Source organism: Balaenoptera musculus, chromosome 7 (genome assembly GCF_009873245.2).
Source record: "Balaenoptera musculus isolate JJ_BM4_2016_0621 chromosome 7, mBalMus1.pri.v3, whole genome shotgun sequence".
Taxonomy (NCBI): Eukaryota; Metazoa; Chordata; class Mammalia; order Artiodactyla; family Balaenopteridae; genus Balaenoptera; species Balaenoptera musculus.
The window spans coordinates 110,872,782-110,894,674 of NC_045791.1; the positions used below are offsets into that span (position 1 = coordinate 110,872,782).

Below are 21,893 nucleotides of genomic sequence, written 5' to 3' on the forward strand. Positions count from 1 at the left end.
AAAGTTATTCCTTTGTTCACTAATTTATTCAATAAACGCTTTGTGTCAGGCACTGGGTTATAGTAATTTGATAGACATGATCCCTGACTTCATGGAAGGAATTTCGGGGGGGCATTCATCTAATGCCACAGTAATACATGCCCAGCCGTGCCGTGCCCCTCCAACTGAATCTGTTGCAAGGAACAGAGCAGGAAGTCCCCCACCTTCACGTCCACGCTCTCCCGGGGCTGCTCCCGGCCCCCGGCTGAGCGCGCGCGGACACACTGGCGCTGAGCCATCGCTGCCCGCCGCAGGCCTCCTTCAGCCGGCACTCCCGGGGGACGCCCCAGCAGCCCGGCTCGGGTGGGACTCAAACCCCAGCCCGAACCTCCCGCGGCCCCGCCCACACCCGCCCGGCAGAAGGCCTCGCCCTTTCCGTGGGGGCGGGGACGGGCCCGACCAATCAGAGTTCCCAGAACATGCAAATTAGCTCCGTCCCCCAGGTGAGCGTGTTTTCCCAGACTCCTCTGCTTCTTCTGCGGAGAAACACAGCCCCTGTGGGGCCCGACGGCGCGCGCCCCCGACAGCCCGCGCCCCCGAGCACGCGTCTCCGACAGCGCGCGCCCGCCGCCGGCGCTCGTTCGTCCTCACATCCGGAGCGAAGCGGGAGGTGGAGGCCCTGGCGCCCTGCTAGAGGCGCCAGAAGCCTCTGAGGGAGGCGCGCGCCCGCCGGAAGCCGCGCCCCCGACGCGGCCCACAGCCCGAGGCGCCGGAAGTGGTCGCGGTCGCGCTGCTTCCGGTCTGCGGGGGGCGCTCCGGGCGGGGGCCGCGGGGGAGGCGGGCAGCCGACGGGCCGAAGGCCGGCACCCATGGCGGAGGGCGGCGGGCGGGCCGGACCTGGGCCCGCAGGTAACGTGCGCGCGGCCGCCGGGCCGCGGGGCGGCGGGGGGCCGGGGCGGCTGCCCGGGCCGGGACCCTGCGTGTTGGCCCGCGGCCGGCCGGGGCCCACGGAGCTGCGCCCCGCAGCCGGGGGTCGGTCAGCGCGGCTCGCGGGGTGCCCGGCTGCCCGGCTTCGCGACAGCAGCCCTCGCGCCGATTTCCCCTCCTGTGGAGCTTGCACCGTAACTGCCAGCCGGCTGGCCTCTAGGGCTGGATAGGACCCCAGCTGTAAAGAGAGGACGTGGGTCACCCTCCAGCTCTGAGCGCAGCGGTCGGGAGAGCCCCCAGAGGTCAGCCCCCGGGAGGGCGGGTGCCGTCTCTCCATCCTGGCATCGGCCCCTCTCACCAACCGCCCCCCTCCGCGCACAGGCCAGGGACAGCGATAACGCCACCCCCAGCGAGCTGTCAGTGACACAGCAGGTCCAGGGGCCCTTGCCCACCGGCAGAGGAGGCAGCCGGGCTATAGTTTGGTTTAGGCGGCTAGAAAGGCCCGTGCCCAAAATAGTCATCTGACTGAGGGTCTCCACCTTGAAATATTCCTGCCAAACAAATGTGAATTTGCGGGGAAGTGCGTTTGCCCGCCTTCGGGAGAGGTTTCCTCTTAACCTGCGGGGTCGGGAGTGGGGGGAGGTTCCCTCCTTGTCTGTCGTCTCAGTTTGCCCCGGGCACCAAGTGCTTCTATGTGCTCTGGACTTTACACGCTCATCTGTGTCTCTGGAGAGAGAACCCTCCAAAGAATTTATTAGTTAGTAATAAACTAAGGAGCTTATTATTCTTAAATGTGCCAAAATTTAAGATATAATGTTGATTTGGAGACGGGTGCAAGTAGTGCCTTTCATCCCTCCCTCCTTCCATTCATTCATCCAACAAACGGTTTATTGAGGATCTGCTATTGGCTGGACCTGTCTGGGGCTGGGGATACTGCAGTGAATAAAAATACAAACAAAGCCTCTTCCGTCCTGGGCTTTGGTTGGTATTGACTTTGACCCCAGGGACAGCCAGGACCTTAGGGTCTGGGACATCACTTCATGTGAGAGTGCGGGATGGACTGAGCGGTGTTCACTTGGGGGAAGAGGACTGACAGCTGCTTCCCAGTGTGGAGAAGAGTCCTGTGGCAGGAAGACTGGCTCTGCCTTACACAGAGGCACTCTTATCAGTATCCAGGCGGTGCTGTTTTACTATTTAGTGTGGTGTTGCAGGCCTGGGAGTAGAGGGGCCACAGTTAAAGCTGAAGTGTTGTGTCGAGTAATTGTGTTGTCATTGGAGAAGCTGATCAGAAAAATGCAAACTTAAAGTTATCTTGGAGCTGGAGCTGGGGAAGAGGAGGCTGTGTTGAGCTGGGCAGGGAGTGGGTCAAAAAGAGGCCAGCAAAGGGAGGCCTAGAGGAGAACTTAGCAAAAGTTTGTCAGTCTCCTTACACCTTCTGAATCTTACCCCTACTTTGAACTTTTTCAGCCTGTGGAGTGAAACCGGGGGATAACTACAGTGGAGGATAGCTACCGAAGGAGGATTGGCACGGGGCCCAGGGGGTCCTTGATGCCTGCCTGTTGGTCTGCTGCAGGTCTGGCTGTGGCATGAGCTCGAGTGACCCATGCGTTTGTGAACCCTCGCTGCTCTGCCCACCTGCCTGTGGCCTTTGTGTCTGACCTCTGCCATTGAACTATCAAATCCTGGAGTGTAAGGAAACGTACGCATCACCCCTGTTGTACTATGGCCCAGCCTTGTATACAGTAGGTACTTAAAAGAGATTTGATTTGAATATAAAAAGCAACTTCAGCATTGGAGAGAGTCCACCTGTGGCAGGGCGTGCTTTAAACTGTGCGTGGTCACACACTAGGACAGCTGGCACGGTGGGGACTTAAATGAAGGCCGCCTAAGTTCATGCTCTTTCCTTATGCCCCTGTCTGTGCAGTTGTTTATAAAGCTCTTAATTATCTAGAGATATTTTGGGCTCCAGTGTGAGGTGAAGAACTCAGTTACAGTTGACCCTTGACAACACAGGGGGTAGGGGTTGCCAAACCCCTGCACAGTCAAAAATCCCCATAAAACTACAGTTGGCCCTCCATGTTCGAGGTTCTGCATCTAAGAATTCAGCCAACTGCGGATTGTGTAGTGTAGTATGTATTTATTGAGAAAAATCCATGTGTGAGTGGACCCTCATAGTTCAGACCATGCTATTCAAGGGTCAGCTATAGGTATCTAATTCTACAAATTTGTTGATTACAGTTGACTATTGAATAACTTGGGGGTTGATCTGCATATAACTTATAGTCGGTCCTTTGCATCTGAGGTTCCTAGGCATCTGTGGATTCAACCAACCACAGATCATGCAGTATTGTGCTATTTACTGTTGAAAATATCTACATATAAGTGGACCCCTGCAGATGAAACCTGCGTTGTTCAGTGATCAGCGGTACTTGTTCTAGTCCTTTCAGGATGTAATAACAGAATAGACTGGATGGCTTACAAACAACAGAAATTTATTTCTCACAGCTCTGTGGTTGGAAAGTCCAAGACTAAGGCACTGGCAGATTTGATGTCTGGTGAGGGCCTGCTTCCTGGTTCCTAGGCGGTTGTCTTCTCACTGTGTCCTCACGTGGTAGAGGGGGTGAGGGAGCTCTCCAGGGTCTCTTTTATAAGGGCACTAACCCCATTCATGAGGGCTCCACCCTCATGACCTAAAGGTCCTACCTACTAAAGGTCCTACCTCTTACTAATCACCTTGGGGGTTAGGACTCCCAGCATATTATTTGGCAGGACATTTTGGGGGACACAAACATTCAGTTTATAGCAACTACTCCTCCCATTCCTCACTGATTTTGTTGCCCATTTCTCACATACCAAGTTTTTTATACTAAGCTCTTTTCTGAGCAGTTGATTGTTTGATTTATTTATCTTTTTATTCTGATGAGAAATAATTTCTGTTATCTAGTAGGGTAGATCTCTTCTCATACATACTAAAAAAAACCAAAAAGTGATTCTTATTTTTATTTCCAAATAAACTTCTAGAAGATTTTTGTCACATCTCATATAAAAACCCCAAAGAGATTTGTTAAACCTCTTAATTTATTTGGTATCACTTAAAATTTTCCTAGCATTGACGCTCACTCAAGTACATGGTATGGTTTTCACCATTTATTCTAGTCTTTATTGTTTTTCTATCTTCATTATATATGGCTGGCTTTCTATTTGTATGCATGTATTTAAAATTTTTCCTTTTTACTGCGGTGCAGCTTATATTCAGAAAAGTAAACCCATCTTAGGTTACCGTCAGATGTGTCACTCACGGGGACTCCCATGTGGCGAGGCCATTGCCCAGATCACGTGACAGAGTCATTTAGGTTACAAGCAGCAGTGTTTTTCTGGCTATTGAGTTTTGCCAAAGTCAGGTGTCCTTTTGTAACGTAGCAGCTGATTATATGGTTTTTACCAATACTAAGACATTCTTGGAATAAATTAGAGTAATTTTATGGTGGCTTTTTTGATACATACTTTAAATTTCACTTTGTTAATATTTTATTTAGGATCTTCTCTATCCTTAAGTAGTTTTGGCTTATTATCGCCCACCCCATCAAAGTTTTAAAACCTTGCCAGGTTTGGTGTCAGGAGTGTGCTAGCTTCATTAAGGGAAACTTTCTACATTTTTCTGGCTCTGGGAGTTTCTGGAGCAGGGGAATGATGTGTTCTTGAGAGTTGGAGAGCACCCGTGTGGGGGAGAGGCAGGACTGGCGGCCGAGGGCGGCCCCTCACGGTTGGCGCTGGCAAGGCTTCCCTGAGCTGACAGGCGCCCCTCTCTTCAGTGCAGGTCCGAATCTGAAGGAGTGGCTGAGGGAGCAGTTTTGTGACCACCCTCTGGAGCACTGTGAGGACACGAGGCTCCACGATGCAGCCTACGTGGGGGACCTCCAGACCCTCCGGAGCCTGCTGCAGGAGGAGAGCTACCGGAGGTGAGCGCGGCTGCCCGCCCGGGGGCTGCCCGCCCGGGGGCTGCCCAGGGCTTGGCCTGTGGGTCTGCACGAAGCTAAGGCTCGGGAGCTGTGAGGGAGGCACAGCGGTCTCCGATTTGCAGGTGGAGACCCTGAGCGTTTCCACTTTCGGAGGATGGGAAAAGAAGCGTGGTCAGACTTGTAGGCGACACCCTGATGGCGAGGGCAGAGAGACCTGAGTTCAAGTCCAGTTCTGTCACTGACCTTTATGTTTTCCAGCAACTTCTGGTGCTCTCTGGGCGTCAGCTTCCCTGACGTTACCCTTGACGACAGCGTCATTACTGTCTTCAACAGCGGCCCTGCTCCCTTGCGAGTCTCTTCTGGCTCTTTTTTTTTTTTTTTTCTTCTGGCTCTTTATCCTAAGGCGCATGCATAAATTCTCCTCCCTTAATTATTGCATCGTTATCCCCCTTTGGGTCCGGACTTCCTGATGGACCAAACCTGTACAGCGTTCCTGATGCGCTCTCCTCTGGCTTCTCAGGGCCTCAGTCATCTGCCTCCAGGGCCTGGGGCTCAGCCTCTGGCCAGCTGTCTCATTACCCAGGGACATGCTCCTTTTGTTGGTAGCGCCCTGCCTGTTGCCTTGCCACATCCTGCTAGCTCCTCCAGACCGGCTCAAGCCCCTCATGGCATCGGAGTCTTGCTGTTACTTTTCCCCACTCGAGACGCCCGGGGAGCACAGAGACTCTGCCTGTTCTCCGTGTGTCTAAGATTCGAGTCTCAAGTAGACTTGAAACTCACCTGCAACCAGAAACTCCTTCAGGCTCTTTCTGTGTTTCTGTTTCCCCTTCAGGGCTAGGATGGCAGTGAGTTGATAGAAGAAATGCCTGTGTATTGATACTGAAACTTATACCACTTTTCGTGGACAGTTCCCAAGAGAAGGATTTCTAACAATACAAGAATAGGTTTCTTTCTTCTTTCCCTTCTAATGTCTTAGCATTATTTCATTAGAACAGATATTCGTGTTAAAAATAAAAAAGCTCCAAATAGCCAGAAAGGATTATAAAGAGAAATTAGGTGGATTGCACATGAATATTTAACATGAATGACTCAAGTCCAAAGAAAACCTTAAATTTGCAGATATAACAGTAGAATAAAGTAGAGTTAAGCTACTAAAATAGACCAAGTATGTTCATATTGCTTCTTCAAGTACCGTTTTTCTGTCTTTCACTCGGGTTCAGTGAATCTCTGGTTTCTTGACGATATTTTTCTATTGCTGTGTACTTTGGTGATGAGTCCTTGGAGCGTTGCTTGGCCTCCTTGGCTAGTGGAAGCTGTAAGCAGCTGAGGGAGGAGCCCTGACCTGCTGCATGTTTCTGGGTCACTGCCTTAGTGATCTGTATTCCTCAGCTTCGTTCAGAGCTGCGCTGGGAGCTTGCGGTGAAGAGCCTCAGCTGGTGACGTGATGGGTCCGTGCACCGCATGACCCTGGCATCCCTTGATGGGGAGTCGTGATCTGAGTGTCACTTGCAATGAGGGCTGAGCCTGGACGGTTTCCCTCTGCTGCTACTGGCCAGGAGTGCGGTGATTCGTGCAGGCTGTCATTTGTGCTGTGTCAGAGGTAGAGGGACCACAGTGGTCACCTAGCCCTGGTGAGGATACCGAGGCCCAGAGAGCGGTCCAGCCTCAGGCCTTCACAGGTGGTAGCTGGTGAAGAGGGGCCTCGGGGCCCTGAGCCAGGTCCCGAGCAGGTATGCTGTCCTCCATCCTGCGCTGCCTCCCGGGCAGGCCCTTCTCCCTTTTGTGGAGCAAAGAGCTTTGGACCGCAAGTCAGGAAACTGGAGATCTTAGCTCTAGTGCTCAGCAGTCTTACCTGCGCCTCGCATTTCCTCATCTGTAGAACTGGGCTCTTAATTTATTGCCTGTCTTGCCTCAGGCGTGGACCCAGCAGGGTGGGTACGTGAAAGCATTTCATGAAGCAGGGCACCTGGAAGCATCATTAAAGCGAAGGCTGCCCTCCCGCTCCCCGTCTCCGGGTCCTGCCCGAGAGGAGGTGGGGCGGCTGGCCGGTCTCCCAGCGCCCCTCGCAGCCTGGCTCCCTGTGCTCTCTCTCAGCCGCATCAACGAGAAGTCTGTGTGGTGCTGTGGCTGGCTGCCCTGCACGCCACTGCGCATCGCGGCCACCGCCGGCCACGGGAACTGCGTGGACTTCCTGATCCGGAAGGGGGCTGAGGTGGACCTGGTGGACGTGAAGGGACAGACGGCCCTGTACGTGGCCGTGGTGAACGGGCACCTGGAGAGCGCCCAGATCCTTCTGGAAGCCGGCGCCGACCCCAATGGAAGCCGGCACCACCGCAGCACCCCTGTCTACCACGCCTCCCGGGTGGGCAGGGCAGACATCCTGAAGGCCCTCATCAGGTCAGTACCACAGGGGCCGGGCCCCCATTGCCCTGCGATGGCCGCCACGGGGAGCGTGGCCGCGTCGGCAGGTTCTCGCAGCCCCATGCTCGTTTCTTGTGTTCTGTGTTTGCCTTTTCTTTCTCTCTCTCTCCAGTTAGACTTGTTAGAGGATTTGTCTGCTTTGTTAGTCTTTCTAAAGGGCTGCTTCTTAGCTTTATCAGTTTTCTTATTTTTTTTACTTACTGATTAATTTCTATTTTTATCTTTATTTTTTCCCATTTTCCTTAATTTTACTTAATTTTTTCCCTAACTTTTTGAGTTGCATGCTTATTCATTTTTTTCTTGATTAATAATGTAAACTTTCAAGGTTATTAATTTACCTTTGCCTATAGCTTTGGCTGTGTCTGCTAAGCTTTTTCTCATTTTTTGAATCAGTATAATCAAAGTTGATTTCCTCTTTGTTCTTATAGTTATGGAGGAGAAAGTTTTAATAAAAACTTCTGTGAACTTCCAGTTTTATTGTATTGTGCTCAGATAACACAGACCATATAATTTCCATTTTGAAGATTCTTTGGGCTTTTTTTAAATTATTTTTTTAATATCCAGCTACGTTGTTGCGGATACTTGTAACAAAGTATATAACCACAGGGTTTTATTTGTATAGTACAAGATGACAGCCTCAGTTATGTTATTCAGACTCCCTCTCTTTTTTAACGTCTTTAACCATTTGATCTGCCCCACATTCAGAGAAGTCTATTAGTCTGTAATTACTGTTGTGATTTGTCAGTTTCCCCTTGTATTTCTAATAATTTTGCTTACCATATTTTGATGCTCATTGGGCTCATGAAAGTTCTTGCTTATGGATTGTGCCCTTTATCAAAAGAAAAGGAAACCATTGGTTTCATTGAGGGCTCATTTATGTAGCATTCTGTAACTTTTAGTTTTAATCTTAGTGGGTTTAAGTAATTCTTTGTGAGCTCACTTTTACTGTTTGACTGTCTGGGATTCTTTTGTTTTTTTAGGTGATGCAAATGAACTTTTATTTCACACTTCAGGAAGTGGATAGTCTCCGAGAACTGCAAAATGGGGTGAAAAGCAAGAAGCTTTTGTAGGATAAAGGGATTCTTTGTTTTTTAATACAGTTAACATTGTTACCATAGCTGATGTTAGGTCTATTACTGTTGTCTTTCTGTGTCTTAACTGTACCTTTATTTTTTATCTTTTTTCCATGATCTGTGTTTTCTTTGCTTTCCCTTTCTGTGGTTTTAGACGGTTTCTGGTCTTATTTTAATTGTACTAACGGTTACCTTTTTAAAAATTTGAGCCAGATTGCATTTTCAGTCTCATGTCTCCAGTGACTTCTTTCTACCAAAGATGCTTCCCTGCCCAGCAGCCCCCGCCACCCGCCCCGGCTCTGGAGGCCATTTGTTCTGTGGCTGGACTGAGTGCAGTTCAGGTAGCCAGTTGTCGGTGTGGGAAAGTATTACAGGAGAGGGTTACAGCATTGTTACGGGCTGCATTGGGGGTGTTCTGAGGAGCAGGGACCTGGCATCCCCCTCGCCCAGTGCAGGACATGGTTTTTTAAATTAGGTACTGAGAATATATTTATTATATCAAAAGGATTTATATATTAAATGGCTATGGAATTGACTTTTGGAAAGATAATTGAGGGTGATATGGTGGTTATACTGGAGGGTGATAAAGATGTGATGATGCTTTTTTCCCCTTCTTTTGAAAGATTTCTAGCCTGATAATCTAAACCACCTCAGTCCCGTCCGTATCTTTGCATCTTGGAGAATGTAAGTCATTAATTTGGAAATGTTTTTCAGTAGGATCAATCCATGAAATTTCATCTTGGTTCCAGAAATCCCATAGGGCATTTCAGTCAATTCATGATGCACAACTGCTTTGAATTAACTGCAGACTTGACTTTCAGATATATTTACAAGTGCCCTTCTTGAGGAAATGTTATTAAGACATTTTGCTGCCCCGCTGGAGCACAGGACATTACTTTTACAGTGAGGTACCAAGAGCATATATTATTCTATTGAAAACTTTTCTGGATTCTAAATTACCAGATAATTGACTTTTGGAAGATGGGGTTAAGTTACTGAACAGATAATACCATCTAAACACAATCTAAACACAACTCCTGCCTTCCCTGTGTCATTGTCCCTCATAAGCAGGGCTCTCTTCTGTCACTGTTGTGATTTGGTGTCCCTCTGCAAGTAACCTCCATTTTGTTACTTCTCATTTTCCTTGATATATATTACTGATGTTTTTTTAAAAAGGTAAGGAGTGGTATTTCTGTATGTGCAAAAGTTATACTGATTTATTGAGTCGTCCTGGTGGTTCCTTGCCAGTGATATTAAAAGCAGTAGGGGAATTTTGGAAAATATTCAGGATTAAAATGAACTGGATCCCATCCAGTATATTTTTATGAGTGGATGAACGACTGTCTTTGCCACAGCTCAGCTAATACCAGATTGTCATATTGCCCAAAATTACAAACATTCTAGAAGACATATCCGTAAGAATAAGGAGGAAAAACAATATCACTGCTTGAAATCTAGTTCTCTTAATTGGTTGAGTGTATGAAATGAAATACCGGTTTCTGCTTGGTTTGGTGCGTGTTTTAGAACGTTTCTCTTTTCACTCCTAGGGTATCTTGGAGGACACTGGGTGATATTTGCATTGTAGTGGCTGATGGTGCTGCACGGCATCAGTGGGAAGCAGATCGTCACGTGAGCTCATTGGTCTGTGCGCTGTCCTTTCTCTTCCTCAGCTCTGTGCTGCTGACAGGCAACAGTGTCACTTCTAGGGGGAAGTTCCTTTGGATGCTTGGAATAGTGCTGAAGAGACGGGTGATAAACCATGATTGATGGCTGTGAGTGTTGGCCAGCTATTTTTATTAAGGCATGGAAAACGAAGCTCTTCCCTCCGCCCTGGACCCCTGCGTGTCAGGCCCCATCATCATTACTTCCTACGTTTTGTCATTTCCTAATTCAGATGAAATATGTGATGACAACATTTGTGAGGCATTGCAGGACTGTCTGGGGCAGTGGAAGCTCAAGTACACAGGTGCTGGCTGTCTGATGTTTACTCACGGTAGAGTTGGGTAACGCCATTTGGGCAGCAGTCTCACAGAAGTGAGGCTGTGCTCTTCTCATTACATCCTCTCAGGTTGCACATGCTTTCTGTTGGTCCCAATACTGCTGATGTTCACTTTCATCTTTGGATTAAGGTGGTGTCTGCCAGCTTTTTCCATTGTAAAGCTCCTCTTTTTCCCTCTGTAATTAAAAAGTATTTTTGTGGCTAGGTACTTTGGAACCATGTATATATCCTATTCCTCATCAGATTTTTAATTTAATCATTTATTTATGTTAGACTCATGGTTTCCTGTGGAGTTACAATTATTCTAGGCTCTTGTGTACTTTGCCTGATTCATCCCTGGAATTAGTCATTTCTCCAAGGAATCCTGGTTTCTTTTTGTGGCGAATGCTGTTTAAAAGCCAAGATGTGGACACTAGGAGTGCTTATTGCTTATGGGGTGTCACTGTTTTCAGGCTCTCCTACTGGACAGAGCTAAGGTTACTTAAAATGTTTCTGTCTACGTTTTTGTATCTGTTATACATTGACAGTCAAAGAGTTCACCCTGATGCCTCTAATCCGATCCAGCACCACAGGGTCCATCCTACTTTCCTCCCTTTCTAAATTTATTATTCTTCTGCAACATTGAGAGACCTGGTTCCCTTACCTTTAACATGTTAGCTTATTTTGCCAATCCCCTGTATTGAACCAGTCTCCTATGCTGCTGCCCCTCCCACACATGCCTCCTCCCCCGCTGTGGGCTCTAGCACCCTTGCAAGGCAGCCTCCTTAGCAGGCACCCTCTTCACTCGGCCAGGACTCCAACAGCTTGAGCAGGCCACCCTCCCTGCCGTAGTCAGCGGCCCCCGCTTAGTGTAAGATGACCCAGTTGGTAGTTAGTGCTTGGCCTGGGCGAACCCTAAATGCCCCATAGAAAGCCATATATTTGGGTGTCCTTGGTTGCAAGGACGAGGGCAGGTCCCTTGAGGGGATCCTGAAGGCTCTGCCTGTAGAGTCGTTTAGAGACTGGCTCTGGTGGAGAAGGAGGCTTCCGGGTCAGGCGGCCCCTGCATCGGCCTGTGTGAGATGCATCCGCACATCTGGGCTGTCTCTGGGAGTCAGGAGAGGAGGGCTCCTGGCAGCCATGCGGGTCAGCTCGGGGACCGTCGTGAGTGCCCCACCTCTGGCGGCTGCGCAAGGCTGCCTCGCTGTGCTTCCTGCCCGAGGTCCTTCTCGGTGAATCTGATGCTGGGACTGGTCCGGCTGCTCTGGGTGTTCAGTGTGCCTGAAAAGAAGAGCCACCCTGGCGGGCAGGACATGATGGCACCAACTGGGTACACAGTTGGGTTAAAGTATTTCTTTTTGCTTGCAATTTTTAAGGATTGCTGTTTAATTTTTTTTTTTTAATTTATTTATTTTTGGCTGTGTTGGGTCTTCGTTTCTGTGCGAGGGCTTTCTCTAGTTGCAGCAAGCGGGGGCCACTCTTCATCGCGGTGCGCGGGCCTCTCACTATCGCGGCCTCTCTTGTTGCAGAGCACAGGCTCCAGACGCGCAGGCTCAGTAATTGTGGCTCACGGGCCTAGTTGCTCCGCGGCATGTGGGATCTTCCCAGACCAGGGCTCGAACCCGTGTCCCCTGCATTAGCAGGCAGATTCTCAACCACTGCGCCACCAGGGAAACCCCGCTGTTTAATTTTTTACAGTATGTATTTACATGGTTCCAAAGTCAAATCTATAAAACAAAGTATATTAAAAGCAATCTAGCTTCTATCCTCATCTGCTTCATCCCTGCCCTATAGATAACCATTTAAAAGGTTTTGTGGTTTATCCTTCCATCATTAAAAAATAGGCAGATATGTGTATGTGTCTAGGTGTGTGTCATGTACACATTGGTGTTGCAGCTTCCTCCCCAGGATAAACAGTAGCGTACTTCACGTTCATCGTCCTGCTTTTCTCACTTATCAGGGTGTCCTGGAGGTCACTGCAGAGCAGTCCTTAGTCCTGCTCCTCATTCCTTTTCAGATGGTACAGTGCTCCTTTCTGTGCACGGGCCAGTCCCTCTTGACGAACCTGTGACTCGTTTCCTGCCTTTGGCTATTACGGGTACTGTTTTAATGAATTGCCTTGTGTATGCATCTTTTCAGAGGTTTGCAAATGTGTCTTGGGACTAGATTCCAGGAGTTGTGATTGGTGAGTCAGAGGGTACATGCATAGGTAAGTTTGCCAGCTATCACCAGATTTCCCTCTACAGGGATTGCTCCATTATGCCTGGCCCCCAGCGATGAATAAGACTTCCTTTTTCTTTAAAGCTCCGTCAATAAGTTTTTGGATTTTTCCCAATCTGATAGGTGAGAAGTGGTGTCTCCGAGTAGTTTTAATTTGCATTTCTGTTATGAGTGAGGCTGAGCATCTTTTCATCTGGTTGAGAGCTGTTGGCACGTGTCTGTATCCATCTCTGGCTCATTTATCTATAGAGCTGTTGATCTTTTCCTTTTAGAAGGTCTTTATATATTAAGGATGTCAACCCTTTGTAACATTTCCCCCAATTTGTCACTTATTGTTTTACTTTACTTATGTTAAAAAAGCTTTGTTTTTATATCTTTTCCTGATCTTCCAAATCAACTTTATAACCTACTTATGTAACTCCAGGGATGTTATTTTTATGTATTTACATTTATAGTCAACTTATTTAGTTCTGGGGAGGGCATTTTCATTTATATAATAAACTTAGGGAAAATGACATCTTAATGATATTGAGTCTTCTTATCTAAGACTATGGTATGTCTTTCTATTTCCTTAGGTCTACTTATGTGACTTGCAGTAGTATTTTATAATTTTCCTCATGCAAATTTTGGACATATACTGTTAAGTTTATGCTTAGAAATCTCACTTTAAAATTTATTTTGCTGTCAGAAATGAGGTCTTTTTCATTTTATCTTTCAACTTGTTTTTGTTTGTATATAGAAGGCTGTTGGTTTAAAACTTGCTACTTTAATAAATTCTCTCATTGCTTGTTAACTGCATTTTCATTAATTATTTAAGGCTTTCCAGACAGTTATATCCTCTGTAAATAGGGAAAGTTTTACCTCTTCCTTTCCAATTTTAGTCAGCTAATTGCTTTCTCTTGTCTAATTGCACTAGTACTTAAAAAAAAAAAAGAGTCTTTAAAACTAGTGGGCTAGAAAGTGGGACTGTGTGCCTTGTTCCTGGCAGAGCTGCTGCTTGTGTTTCCCTGCTAGGCGAGAGGCTGACTTCTGGGTTGAGGAAATATGTTTTATCATGTTAAAGAAATATCCATTACTTTCTTTTTTATTAAGTATTTTCAAACATGCTTAAGTGTTGAGTTTTGTTATATGCCTTTTTTTTTGCATCTATGGAGATAATCATGGATTTTCCCCCTTAGTTCTATGAATATGATGGATTATGTTAATAGAGTTTCTAATTTAAGAACTACCCCTGGAGTAACCCCCATGAGGTCATTGTATGTTGCTTTCTTAATGTTTTTAGATTCTCTCTGCTAACGTTTTATTGGAGATTGTTAAGTTGATATTCCTAATTGCAGTTAGTTGGTAGTTTTTCTTCATGGTGTGGCCTTTGTCAGGTTTGGAGATTGTTGTTTTGTTAATTTCATAAGCTGAATTTGGAAGTTTTCCTTCTTTTTCTTTGCTTTGAAACAGTTAAAATAGCCATGGGATTGTTGGATCTTCAAAGGTTTGGAAGAACTCCCTTAGGAGTTGTTTTGCGTGAGTGGATTCCAAGGTTCCTAACTGCCGTGGTGCCTGCTGGTGGTCACGGGACCACTGTGACTGGGGGCCTCTCCGGTGCTCCCGGTGCTCCTGGAGTTCGGGCCCGTCTCCACCGGGTGCCGTGGCGATGCGTTGGCTGCGGTTGGCCCGCTGTGAGGTCTCACTGTCTGTGTGTCTACCCTGCAGGTACGGGGCCGACGTCGATGTCAACCACCACCTGACCCCTGACGTCCGGCCCCCTTTCTCCCGGCGGCTCACCTCCTTGGTGGTCTGCCCCCTGTACATCAGCGCCGCCTACCACAACCTCCAGTGCTTCAAGCTGCTCCTGCAGGCTGGGGCAAACCCGGACTTCAACTGCAACGGTCCTGTCAATACGCAGGGCCTCTCCAGGGGCTCCCCCGGCTGCGTCATGGACGCCGTGCTGCGCCACGGCTGTGAGGCGGCCTTCGTCAGCCTGCTTGTGGAGTTCGGGGCCAACCTGAGCCTGGTGCGGTGGGAATCCTCGGGCCCAGAGTCGAGAGGCAGGAGGAAGGTGGACCCTGAGGCTCTGCAGGTCTTTAAAGAGGCCCGAAGTAAGTGGCCTTAGTTGAACTCTGACTGGCAGTCTCTTTAAGGCAATTGAATGAACCAAGTTGTAGCAATTAAAAAAAAACGGCCTCCAACTAAGCACTTGGTCAAAACCTTCAGTGAGGACTAGGAATTTTCTAGAATGGTCTTCCACATTGGTCTTCTCTTTTTAAATTCCCAGACACTAAGATTTAATACCAAGAAATCTATCAAAGTGCATGTTCTCAGAGTTCCTAGAATTATGTTCTCTTTACCCCTTTGCCCTGCTTTGTGATCCCAGATTCTTTCACTGGTGTGTTTATGGCTTTTAAGTGTTTGCTTTACAACAAATTGCAAGCCCTTCCTTCTCTAGGGCGCCTCACTTCCCCTTCTTCAGTTCCACTCAAATACCATTGTTCTGCATTGTGTGCTAAGGATGATTTTTGTTAGAATAAGGTCTACAGTTTGCTTATTCATGAAGAAGGATTTTGCCAGTGAATTAAGTTGATGGCCAGGGAGTTTGCAGTTGATCCGTGGCTTGGTCCTTGTTGTCGTTCTCTCTCTAGGACTCAGAAGTTGACCCTGTGCGCCCTCTGACCTGCCCACACCCTGCCCCTTTCCCGTCTGGGTCTTGAGGGCATCTGAGTGACCACCTTTTCCCCAGTCCCTTACCTCCCGCAGAACTTTTGTTTGTTGTGTTCTTGTTATTGGCTTTCCTTAAACCAGTCATTAAAACGTGCTGCTGTTGAGCCTTCCCCGAAAGAGTTGCTTGCTGGCCAGCTGGAGCCACACTGACGAGTCAGGCTCCCTGTGTTCATGCCTGTGTCACAGGCAGAGACACGGCGAGGCTTTTTTGACCCAGAGCAAAATTGTCAGCCTGCCCTCCTCCTGTGTTGCTCGGCCCGTCCCCTTCAGACCCCCTTGGAGCTTCTGGGAGGGCCCAAGAGCAGAGACCGACAGAGGGCAGAGGGCAGTTTCTCACACCTGCTGGGGCTTGCAGTGGTCAGCTCTGTTTCTCTGTCTAGGGAGCTCCACAGAGTTGAGCAGATGACTGGACCTTTCTCACCGGAGCCTGCTCTCCTCCGGAGGTGGGAAGGGGCAGCCAGCATTGGCGCGGTTCCGCTTGTCCTCACAGCCAGCCTTTGGTCTGTAGGGTTAGGAGAGGCATTTAACCTCTCTCCCTCTGTCTCTCCCTTCTTCCCACGCGTTCCAGGTGTCCCCAGGACCTTGCTGAATCTGTGCCGCGTGGCCGTGAGAAGAGCGCTTGGCAAATACCGACTCCATCTGATTCCCTCGCTGCCTCTGCCAGACCCCATAAAAAAGTTTCTACTTTATGAGCAGAACTCACGAGCAGTGGTTGACTGCAGCGAGGAGGAAGCAATCTGCAGAGCAAGTCGACACCGACTCTTGCCCCTGTGACCGCGTCCTGTGCTGCTGACGAAATCCCACCTGGCTGCTGGTGAAGCGGACTCAGCCTTGTTCTCACGGATGGTATTCCATCTCAGGTGCCTGGGGTGTCGGACAGTCCTTAGGCCGGTATCAGCCGAAAGGCTCTTGCAAAACTTAATTTTGTTCTTCCTCAGTATCTCTGTTTTGGAAATAAATGAAATGGGCCTTGAAATGTGAGCAAGTTCATGCTGAGGTTGGAGGCCTGCTAACATCCCCAGTAGGGAGAACTAGCACTTTCCAGAAGTGTGCTTCTGCGTTTGCCTCTCAACTTGATAGCTTGATTAACGCGAAATGAAAAGGAGTCTTGGTATAAAAGTACAGAGATGCAGTTCCTGAACTTACTAGTTTGTTTTCCCTGCTCCTGGGGTAGACGTGTGACATTTATCATACGCACCCCCTTTCCTTGCCGCTTCACTGTTCTCTCCTTGTGGCGGAGGCGTCATGTTAATTGTCTTCATTCAAGGATGGTTTCCTGGCCACATGGTTTGGCTTTACTGCCTCAGAGTCAATACCTGCATTTGTTCACAGCCTCTTTAGGTAACGCTCAGAGTTCTGCAGCGCTGCACCTGTTCTGATACCTACCTGTGCCTAGCATCACGCCAACAGGTCTCATGAGTTCTCTGCCATTTCACTTTGGGGAGCTTCCAGACAGTTGATTGATTTTAGGAGGCCAACGCTGAAATAGCCAGTAATTGACTGCCTACATTCGGACCAAGGACTGTCCAACAGCATTCACTGCCAGTTCTAAAAGAAGAAGATGCCTGTGGCGCTGTTTTCTAGTCCCTGCACGTACCGGAAAGTGGAAACTTGAGTCATCTTCTGGATGGTTCTAAGCTTTCAGTTGCTTTGTGTTCAGTGGACAAAACATCTGGTGTTTGGTTGATTGATCTTCACTTTTTTGGACCTAATGTCTTGGTAGTTGCTCCTAGAACCGTAGAAAGGGGATAGCAGTGGGGTCAGAGGTCTTCCCCTGGCCTGCTGGGGGTGGTGAGAAGTGAGAGGAATGAGCTGGCTTGTCACCTGACGGGCGGCTCGGCTGTGGGCAGGGCTCACTCTCACACGTGGGCTGCGCGGCCAGGTGTGCGGCCATGTCGGCACAGGTGGGCCAGCGGCTGCCTCTCTAGAGCATCCAGGTGCTGCTCTTTCCAGGGAAATCACATCTGGTAATTTGAGGCCTCAGGGCCATTGTGTGGATCCATGGTGATTCTGACCTTTAGAAGTGTTTAGAAACAGGCAGATTTCAAATCTGTGTTTGGATTTTCTGCAATAAGAGAAATCTAATTTGTAACAGTCGAACTAATGATAGGGGTTTATTTAATTATTAGCGTCATTATGTGTCTTCACCGACCAGACAGGCCGTGTCTGGTCCTTGTCTTCCGTGGCTCGAGGATGGAATTCTGAACCCCACCTCCTGTGTCACGGATGGACGGTGTGTTGGAAGGCCAGGCTGGCCTGTACGTGCACGTATGAGGTCTGAGGGGAGAACAGTCATCGATGATTTGGGGGGACGACGTAGCCGCTGGAGGCTTCACCTCATTACAAGCGGTGGCCGAGGCATAAGCGTTGGATGGCTTCTGAGGCCCGAGACCGGGCTGTGTGCTGCCCCTCAGGACGGGGAGCCCGCTTGGCTGGTCGCGTTCAGAGCTGGCAGTCAGGAGAGGCTTCCCGAGAGGAGAGGCGCTGCGGTGGGTGGGTGGCCGACGTGGTCCTTTGCAGCCGGAGCCAAGCGCTGCCGGGCTTCAGCCCAGGCCGGGGGTCAGCTGTGTTCCTGCGGCCCTTGTGGTGGGACCACACCACAGCTGGGCTGCGGCTGGGCCAGGAGCTGTGGGGAGCTGGGGCTCTGCCTGCGTTTAGGGAAGGGTTGTATGGAAGCTCGAGCCACCCAGCGGTGGACTGGGCCACTGGAGGGGGCTTCGTGTCGCTGGGGGTGTGTCTGCACTGGCTTGTCGCCTCCTGGGTCGGGCTGAGAGAGGAGTATCAGGAGTGGTTAGCTCCCCTGACTTTTAAGCTCTTGCAGCTGCCCTATGGCTAGGGTTCCCTGTGGGTGAGCCATGCTGCAGGCTCACAGGCCATTCTGGGTTCGCCCTGCTGGGTGTTTTCTGCAGGGGTCTGTTAGGGACAGAGCCTCCCCAGCCCGGCCCCGGGTAGGAGGGTGGCTCTGTTCTCAGACCTTCTGGAAAGCAGCATCTGGGAATGCTGCCAGTGCGGGGGTCCCAGCCATGCCGGTGCGACCCTGGGGCTGCACCAGCGGAGCGGGCGTCAGCCTCCTTTGCAGGTGAAGTGAGTGCAGGGCTTGTTTCTGGGGGATGGAACCGTTTTTCTGGGGTCTCTCTGGAAGGAGTGGACTGAGTCGCCGCTCACCGTTGGGCCTGGCCCAGAGCTGGCCGGGGAGGCAGTGGGACTGGGGAGAGGTTGAGCCGGCGAGTGGGGCCCCCGAGCGTGCTGTGCTCAGGGCCGGTCCGCAGGGGCCAGGGCCTCAGCTCTTCCTTTGCAGAGACAGGTTGGCTTTCTCTTTGTGCAGCCACCCTTTAGAGCTTTGTTCACAATCCCAGCAACTTTGAGGTTCAGGCTCTAGTTTGACATTTCACAGCTGCCAAACCTGAATCTGCACATAACGTAGATCACTACTTAAGGCCATTCCTGCTTGTTTTGAGTGACGCTTTGCTAAAGCTCCCTTTTTCTTTTGTTGGCAGGGATAGGATACAGAATAGGCAAGAGTAACTGTCTCCATCAGAGCACTTTATAAAATCATGTTTCTAAGCCCTGGGGCACCAGTCCCACATGGCCAGGAAACGTGGTGGTACTTGATGAAGCTGCAGCCCCAGAGCCCTCCACAGGGAGGGGCATGATGGACCCGAGGTCCCCCCAGCCTGGTCCCGGGAGTGTCCTGCTGTTGCCCCTGCTGGGGTGCCTGCCGGCCGCTGAACGGAGTCCTGTGCCTGGGCCTTGGCTGCTGCGGACAGGCGGTGGGGGGGGTGGGGGGGGGTGCGGGGTGTGGTGGAGGCAGCGCTGACGCCTCTGAGGGCTCAGCTGTGGCGTCCTGGGTGGCGTTGCTGCGTGTACTTCCAGAGCCCATCAGAGTCATACATATCTGTGCCTTTTCGTATTACTTACGCTATTTATGTATTTATTTACTTATTTATGCCCTACCTTGTTCCAGAAAAGGGTTTAAGGCAGTGATGCTTAGTTTTTGATGTTCTCTTTTGACATTTGGTAAGTTGTAGTCAACATGCACTTGTTGTTAAACAGGTAGTTTTCAAAAAAGAAAGGACAATTAGCAGTTTCCTGATGTTGAATATGTTTCTGTTATCAGGCCTGAGGGCCATCATTTTAATTTTTTCCTCTTGCTTCCATGAATTGATTCGTCAAATAAAAGGTTCACGCATAAATAGAAAGAGAGGAACATGCAGCCAAGGTCAGGCTGAGCAAAGGAAACTCTGCCCTAGAGAGAAGCGCTCTCCTGTGCTTGCTGCCTCCTGCCTGGCCTTGAGCAGGTCCTGTTCCCAGGGAGGCTGCTCTCTTACACGGGCCGGGTCTGGCCGTGCCTTTCCCACGGACACGTGAGAGAATGTACGTGAAAGCACTTTGCACTTAAGCCATCCCTGCGACGTGTACACTGCTGTCCTTGTGAGCGTGGTCCCTCTTCTCAGTGGACGATGGTGCTGGGACAGCCTGTGATCTTGGTGGTCGGCTGGGCTTGTGCCCCAGGGGGCAGCAAGAGTCACGGCGCCCACGGCATAGGCCTCCTGTGCAGGTCGGAAGTACAAGGACACATGTTAAATAATATAGGAAGTCAAGTTCATTCAACTTAAAGGGTTGTCTTTTATTCTGAGATTACGTCCTTCCTAATTTGGGTGACAAAATGTCCTCTTATGTAATGAAGGTGATACTAGAGGGCAATATTTTTATTTTAAAATGCTCCTGGTTGCAGAATAAAATGTCGGCTGCTCTTTTGTCGAAGCACAGAATTTCTTTTTGAGTTTTCCTGTCTCTGAAATCCAGTGTCGGGGACCCGCAGTCTCGCTACAGTGTATGTTTATGTGCCGAGGAATTTCTCTTGGAGTCTTGAAACGGCCTGTACGTGGTGGAAGGAGAGCCCAGCGTCTGCTCTGCCTGGTAGTCCAAGAACAAGCTCTGAGGTCACTGTGTGAGCTGTTAGGAAGTGCGTGCTTGTGTCCTGCCCACGGCAGAGCAACGTCCCTGGGGTGATGGGCCTCTGGCCTCCCGAATCCCCTGAGGGACACTCCCAGGAGGTTCGCGTGGCCTCGTCAGCGAGGCTGCCCCTGACCTCAGGCCTGCGCACCTGAGGCACCCCCGAGCGATGGCGACGGTGCTGGTGGTGGGCCTTCTGGCGCCGGGGTCGCCGGCTTCTGCTTGTGCCCCTCTCAGCCGCCTGCCACTCAGCGGCCAGTCCCGAGTGGTCTGGATTCCCCGCCAGCTTGGCTCTCCCTCCTGGAAGTGCCTCATTTGGCCACATGACCTCTCTCTCCCTCGCTCGCTTATGCCTCACTTCCCTCCATCCCCCGCCCCCAACCTGACTCTCTTGATGTGGAATAAAATAACTGATGTACACACATGAGTGGTTAGTGGGATCACGTCCTAGGAGAATTCCACGGGGGGGGGGACGTGCAGAGTTTGAAGTGCAGTGATGTGTGGAATATATGCTATGAATTCTAGGAAGACAGTCCGATGGAGAAGAGAGGCGTGGGGAAGGGTGACTTCTGTTGCCTTAACTTGTAATTGCTCAGTGTCTGGAATGCACGGGGAGCTTTTCTTTTTAAAGTTGCTTGGATTTCAGATCTCTCCCAAGTGATGTATGCGTGTGCATACGTGCAGTTTAGTGTGGTATTTGTGAGCAAGGCTCTCCTGTGTGTATAACATCAGTTTGCTGCTGTGATTTAGCCGGCAGTGCCCCTGCTCCGCCCTGCGGTGTTTGCACAGCTCCCGCTGCTTCTGTTTGGTGTCGAGCACGTGAGGTGTGACACGCACTGGGGCCCGTGTGCCTGCACACGGGGAATGCTGACCATCAGCCCTCAGTTTCTCCTTCCTCCTTTGGTAATGACTGTGTGCTTGCCCGCAGCAGCTGGGACCATGACTATTCTTTGCACTTGTGCCTGGTTAAGAGCTTTCAGAAATACAATGGACATCTTTGATATGCTATTGTAACTTTAGTAAATGCTTTATTCCCCTTTAATTCCCCCCAGATGCCTTAATTTTGTGGACTGTTTATCTCATTGGATAGAAGAACTGACCATGTGAAATCTTTGTACATGAACTTCAGGTAGAAGCAGCTGGCTCTCTGGAGAGTTTCTAATGATTCGCAGAGAAGGGCTTATGTAACACAGGAGTTTTAAACTGGGCTCGGGGACCCCGGCGCTCTAGGGAGGCACCCAAAATGCTGCACAGGTTTAAACTGATGGGTGAGCCTGCTTTACGTGGTGGGGTTTCTAGTTTGCAGAGAGTGCACTCCTAAAAGTGTCCGTAACGCGTGGCTTTCAGTCAGGTGACACCGTCCCTACAGTGCTCTGTCGGGCGGGGAGGTCGTGGAGACTGCGGGCCCCTGTTCTTTGTGACTTAGTTTGAAAGTGGGAGGGTGAGGTGTGAAGCTTTGGGAATGAATGAACTAAATAAAGCATTTATTCATCTCTCAGTGACTCCCTGGCATGTCTCTCTGTTTGCTGTTTCGGATGTTTTCCTTGTTCCTCACACTGATTCCCGCCCCCCTACCCCCTACCCCCTACCCCCTACCCCCATGTGTACACTTCTCCTGCTCTACTGAAAGATGGCCTCACTTTCAGTCTACCTCAAAACCAGCTGCAT

The 21,893-nt window shown here is 49.8% G+C and overlaps 1 protein-coding gene across 1 annotated transcript; it reads left to right on the forward strand.

Moving 5' to 3' along the window:
- Positions 1 to 761: 761 nt before the first annotated feature.
- ASB1 (ankyrin repeat and SOCS box containing 1) lies at positions 762 to 21,719 on the forward strand. The gene is made up of 5 exons (XM_036857646.1): positions 762 to 888; positions 4,724 to 4,865; positions 6,960 to 7,262; positions 14,265 to 14,650; positions 15,838 to 21,719. The coding sequence occupies exons 1-5, from the start codon at positions 849 to 851 to the stop codon at positions 16,041 to 16,043; spliced, it is 1,077 nt and encodes a 358-aa protein (XP_036713541.1). The 5' UTR covers positions 762 to 848; the 3' UTR covers positions 16,044 to 21,719.
- Positions 21,720 to 21,893: the final 174 nt, after the last annotated feature.